Source organism: Elephas maximus, chromosome 18 (genome assembly GCF_024166365.1).
Source record: "Elephas maximus indicus isolate mEleMax1 chromosome 18, mEleMax1 primary haplotype, whole genome shotgun sequence".
Lineage (NCBI taxonomy): Eukaryota > Metazoa > Chordata > Mammalia > Proboscidea > Elephantidae > Elephas > Elephas maximus.
Genome location: NC_064836.1, coordinates 32,883,022 through 32,889,021, shown reverse-complemented (window position 1 = coordinate 32,889,021; position 6,000 = coordinate 32,883,022). Strand labels below are relative to the sequence as shown.

The 6,000-nt window shown below is 39.8% G+C and overlaps 1 protein-coding gene across 1 annotated transcript in view; it reads right to left on the bottom strand.

Annotated features, from left to right (window-relative positions):
* Nucleotides 1-315: 315 nt before the first annotated feature.
* The window catches only part of LTN1 (listerin E3 ubiquitin protein ligase 1), a 65,714-nt gene continuing 60,029 nt past the window's right edge, over nucleotides 316-6,000 (bottom strand). The window contains exons 28-30 of the mRNA XM_049858653.1: nucleotides 4,380-4,574; nucleotides 3,124-3,291; nucleotides 316-1,648 (exon numbers count right to left, since the gene is read on the bottom strand). Of these exons, the coding sequence (XP_049714610.1) occupies nucleotides 1,586-1,648; nucleotides 3,124-3,291; nucleotides 4,380-4,574 (426 nt within the window). The 3' untranslated portion in view covers nucleotides 316-1,585. The remainder of the gene's footprint in view (nucleotides 1,649-3,123; nucleotides 3,292-4,379; nucleotides 4,575-6,000) is intronic.

The following is a 6,000-nucleotide window of genomic DNA, read 5'->3' as shown; positions in this document are numbered from 1 at the left end:
ATAAAACCATTTTTAAGAGAAAAGAAAACTTTCAGAAAGGAGTAGCAAGATCCTTTGGGACTGCTGTATCAGAAAGATAGGGAATATTTTAGGACAGGGTTAAGAAGAAGTAGTTGGATTCTGCTATCTGTACTTCACTCCTTGACTCCTTGAGCCTTAAGGCTAGAAGATAACAGATACCACGTGGGAAAAACAAGGAGACAGACGGAACTGGCTGGGACACGGCCCCTAGAAACACTCACACATTATGCTCTGCTCCCAGCTGTACTCCTGTGACCATATTCAAACTATTTCAATAACAGCCATGTTACCCAGTTGATGGTAAGCAGTAGTTTTATTTAACATGGGTTGCTTTTTGCCAATAAAACATTTGCAACAGAAATGATCAGCTGATCTCAAGGAACCCAGGTATTACATATGCTAATAAGTCCCATGAAATGGAAGACTGCAATAAAAGTATTCCAAGTTTCAGATGTCCACACGTCTGTATTTTGGGCACAGTTATTGAGGGGAATGATGCTGCAGCAAAAGACAGGTTTTCACCCACTCCACTTCAGCCTCTTACACTAAATTTACTATTAAAATTCTTAACTTTTATTTCTGAAGGCTGAGAAGAATCAGCTCCCACAGATCCCTTATTGGCCAGTAATAAGAGCAATATTTTGCTTACAAAATTGAGGGCTTTCTATAACACCTTTAAATTTTCTGTTTTTCCACCAGACCTTATATTTCAGAAATACTCGTTTACTTCCCCTCTCATGAGAGGGATGACTACCTTTCTGCTTCATGAATGAAATAATCTAATTCCCATTTCTCTCAAATTCTCACCCTCTGGAGACTCATTCAAACTGCGTAATTCACTGCTAAGTTTGCGATTCAGATTCCACAAATACATACATGGAAATTCTTCCACAAGCAAACTGTCAGTGTCATGAATTTGATTTTCTAAATTTCATAATTCTTGATAAATAGAGGCACCTTACAGTTCACTCTTTTATATAGGATTTCACAGCATGCTGCAAATAGCTTAAGATAAAGCCATATTAAATACCTTAGTCCTTTTAATAATTAAAAAAAATCTACAAATATCAGAATATTTCTCAGTATTTTTGTTGTCAAACTAATAAATAACAAGTCTTAAAATTTATCTGTAGATGTAAATCGTTAACCCTCAGTTCATTTTGCCTCACCTGGACTGGTCTACAACACAGATCAACAAGCTGAACAGATTTCTCGGTCTAATATAGTTGGTGAAATGCTTTCACAAATTCCACTTCTGTAATTTAGGGTTTCTTTCATATTTATTTTAAAATATACAAATAGATTAAACTATTAATATAAATATTTTCTTTCAAATATGTTATATTCTTTTGTAAAAGAAAAGGTTTCCAAGCATTTAAAAAGCAATCTAAAGGTAAGTAAACCTGATTTTAGGATCATTACATTAACCAAAATAACTTCCCAGAGACGCTCCTGTTTAAAAGTACAGCTCACTGGCTTCTTCACATCGACACTTGAGGATGGATCCAAATTCAATGTCTTTACTTGATTTACTTCAGGGATCACTTCCAGTGATAAAAGTACCTCAGAAAAAGGTCTCACGACACAGTGGACAAGTGGATTTGTTGCTAGACGTAAACCATTTGTACTGAAAAAGAAAACGGTTTTAATGTTAAAAAAAACTTTTTAAAGGTGACATCTTAAAGACACATCTAAACCAAAAAAACAAACAAAAAAACCCCACTGCTGTCAAGTCGATTCTGACTCATAGCGGCCCTACAAGGACAGAGCAAAACTGCCCCCCAAGGGCTTCCAAGGAGCAGCTGTGGGGTAGACTGCAACCGCTGACCTTTGGTTAGCAGCCAAGCTCTTAACCACTGAGCCACTAGGGCTCCACACATCTAAAGTAACCCTAAAATTATCAAGAGAAAAAGAGAACACTAAAATACTTGCCCTCTTCATTCATCTTATCAAAAACAACACAACTGAATGGTCTTCCAAAGGCTACATGATGAATGATTCTTTGGATATGGGCTCATGCACACAACCACCAAGATAAGTAAGGAAGACCTCCTGGGAAGCAAATGAACACAGGGCGACTTCCCTTTCAATATGATGGCAGAAAAGAGCAAGGGCTCTGATGCCAAACAGCTCCAAAACTTACTTGGTATGAAATACTCGGCAGCTTGTTTAACCTTTTGGAAGCCTGTTTCCCTCATCTATGCGCTGGAAATTAAATCATTTTCTACTTCGTAAAATTGACATGAGGACTAAATAAGAACACATATATGTCGTAATTTACACACATACACACATAAACATCTATGTATGTGTGTGCACAAACACACACACACAGTTGTCGTTAGCTGCCATCGAGTCAGTTCCGACTCACGGCCATCCCATGAACCACAGAATGAAATGTGGCCCAGTCCTGCGCCATCCCCGTGATCAGCTGCAGGTCAGACCAGTGTGACCCATACGGTTTTTACTGGCTGATTTTCAGAAGCTAACCGCCAGGCCTTTCTTCCCAGTCCGTCTTAGTCTGGAAGCTCTGCTGAAACCTGTTCAGCATCACAGTAACACACAAGCCTCCAGTGACATGACTGGTGGCTGCTTGTGAGGTGCGTTGGCCAGGAATCAAATCTGAGTCTACCATGTGGAAGAATTTTGTCACAGAGCCACCAATGCCTCGTTACACGTACAAATATACACACACGTACGTGCGTATGTCTGTAAAATTAGCTCGGTGGTTGGTACGTAAATGTCGGTTTTCTTGTCCTTCCCTCCCCTCTTAACCCAATTTCTACCAAATTTTAAAAAGGAAACCTCCTTTCCAAGTTCAAACTGTCAACATTCCTGCCCCCAGTCTGAATTCTTTTAGTCTCCAATATGCTCTAAATTTCACAAGACCATTTATAGCTTGAGTTCAAGTACTCTGATGCTACCAGTCTCGGTAAATTACTAATTATCTTTAATAAATCTTGAAAAATCATTTTTTAATGTCTCCCGTTAACTAACTACAATTAAGAGTCTGACATCCATTGTTTTCTTTTCCAAAGTCAGATATCGCATATATATAATATATATAAAATATTACAAAAGTTCATTTCTCTTTAGACTTACCAAACAGGCTGAATGGAACTTCTTCTTGCATGTTCTACAGGCTTTTTTGGGAAGAGAATAGTTGAAACCATGAATGACTGAGAAACAGATCATGCAGTCTTCAACACCCTCAAAACGTTTATCAACATTATTTTTCCATAATGCTAAGCCTTCCATGATACTCCCATTCTGGTAACAAGAAGGAGAAAAGAAAGAGTCAATAAGGACCACCCATCATCAATGTTATTTGTATTAAATTTCACACATTTGCAAGGCAGAATTATAATTCTGAGAGGAGAATCTGCCTGGCTATCCTCGCATACTCTAAGCTTTGAATGCCGGTTTTTAAAACAACCTCCCAAATTTTTAGGAACGAGATGTAATTTTTCTCCATTAAAGAGAGACTTAAAAGAAAGGCTTCTGCACCAATACTTTGTCTTCTAGTCTCAGCTTGTTTGATGACATCTTTTTAATAATTAAATCACTTAGATTAGTTCTCCTCAGCTTTAACTGACGATAATGAAATTAATTGTGTCACCTTCCCAACTGCTGATTTATTCCAGCTTTACTATACTCGTGGGCACATTTGTTTTAAAATAATTTGTAATCACAGCAGAATGCCTGTGAGATACCACAATGTGCACGCACAACTGGAGGACTTATAATTTGTTTAAAGGTCAAATGTTTTGTCTTTCAAAGTCTTGAGGTTTCTCTAGCCACGGAAGACAGTTGAAATGTAAAAGTATAGTTCAGAAGGCATTCATCCAGTACCTTACAAAAAATTCACTCTCAAATAATTTCCTTAACAAGGAGCCCTGGTGGCACAACGGTTAAGTGCTTGGCAGCTAACTGAAGGTTGGCGGTTTGAAACCACCAGTGGCTCTGCAGTAGAAAAGACCCGGAGATCTACTCCTGTAAAGATTACAGCCTAGATAACCCTATGGGGCAGCTCTGCTTGGACACACTGACTCACTGTGAGTCGGAATCGACCTAACGGCACGTGACAACAGCAACAGGTATTGTTCTCCACCTTCTGCAAGGTCAGTGAAGTAAAGCCATTCCTCCCTGACACCAGATAATGGGAGCTTTAAAAAAGTAAAACAGAGCTGGCAGGTTCAAGTCATTTAGGCATATATCTGTGATGATCCAAGGAAACAGAGTGTCTTAATTTCTACTCTAAGCAGAAGAGACATATTTTAGGTCTTACTGTCCGTTCAAACAGTAGATTATAAGGCTTTTGCTAGCTTGGAAAGCCAAGTGTGTGAGCATAAACGTACTTGATGGGTGAGGTAAGTGCTCAACTGCAGCATCCAGTTCCGCCACTGCTGCACGGCCACGCCGACCCTCTTCCCGCTTTCCACCGTTACTGAGCCCAGAGGGTAATTGGAAGGCAGCTGTATTATGAGTTCAATGACTATGTCCTCAATGGTGTACGTAGCCATGACTTCGCGAGTGGCAGCGCGAGCTTTCACCTGCAACACGTGAGAGTAATTTTTTCCCCCAAAATTTCTTTCTTTCCAAAAACATTTTGATACTGATAGGTTGACTGTTAGCATCCAATGTTTTCATTCAAGCAAAAAGCAGACAGACATACTCATTCATCTGACATAAGATACTGAATAAATGGCTTTAAATATCTGGAATATTTGATAGTGATTTTATGACACTGTAAGCTCAACACAGTAAAAAGCAAACTGTCATTCTTTACAAACATATTCTTCTGACTTCCTCATTGCCAGGCTGAAAACCATAGTGTCATCTTATATCCCTCCTTCTACCTAAAACTAAGGTGTGCCTGACCCAACCCATGGTATTTTCAATTGTATCATATGCATGTGCAAGCTGGACAATGAATAAGGAAGACTGAAGACGAATTGATGCCTTTGAATTGTGGTGTTGGCGAAGAATACTAAATACACCATGGAATGACAAAAGAACGAACAAATCTGTCTTAGAAGAAGTACAACCAGAATGTTCCTTAGACGCAAATATGGCAAGACTATGTCTGACATACTTTGGACATGTTATCAGGAGGGATCAGTCCCTGGAGAGGGACATCATGCTTGGTAAAGTACAGGGTCAGCGAAAAATAGGAGGACCCTCAATGAGATGGACTGACACACTGGCTGCAACAATGGGCTCAAGCATAACAACAATTGTGAGGATGGCACAGGACACAGGGTCGCTATGAGTTGGTGCTAATTTGACAGCACCTAAAAACGACCTTATCCCAGATATTAGCTAGTTGCAAGCCTGACTACATCACCACCATAAAATCTCTCCCATCCTTGTCCTTTTACATTTCCACTGACACTGCCTCACTCAGGACCCCCTCACTGTTCATAACACCTACACCAAGAGTCTTCCCAAGCGATTCATTTGAATCCAGTCTCTATGCCAACAGCCCTCACTATATACTGCCAACAGAGCAATTTCACAAATGCTAACTCTGACCACGCCACAGCTGAGGGAAAAATCTTTAGTGGCTGAATAAGATCAAATATCTCAGGCTGTAATTAGAGGCCTTCCTCAATATCGCCCCAACTCATTGTTCAAGCAGTCTGCTCGCTTGACTCTTCCCTTTCAGGAATCCTACTCCACGTGAACGCTAGGTTACTTATCACTTCTTGGGCAACCATAGAAGTTACATTCTCATCTCCATGTTTGTTGTTTCTGCCATACTACTTTCTATATATTAAGTACTTTTCCCCTCATTTTTCACCTGACCATCTCAAAGTAACCTTCCTCCATGAAGTCTCACCTTATCCGCTTAGCCAGACGTAACCTTTTCCCACTTTGATTCCAGAGCACTCTGCCTCTCAGTGTGACACTTTGCAGTTCCCAATGCAAAACAACAATATCAACATTGGTCTTTTCCGTCTGCGAGATTTTATGCTA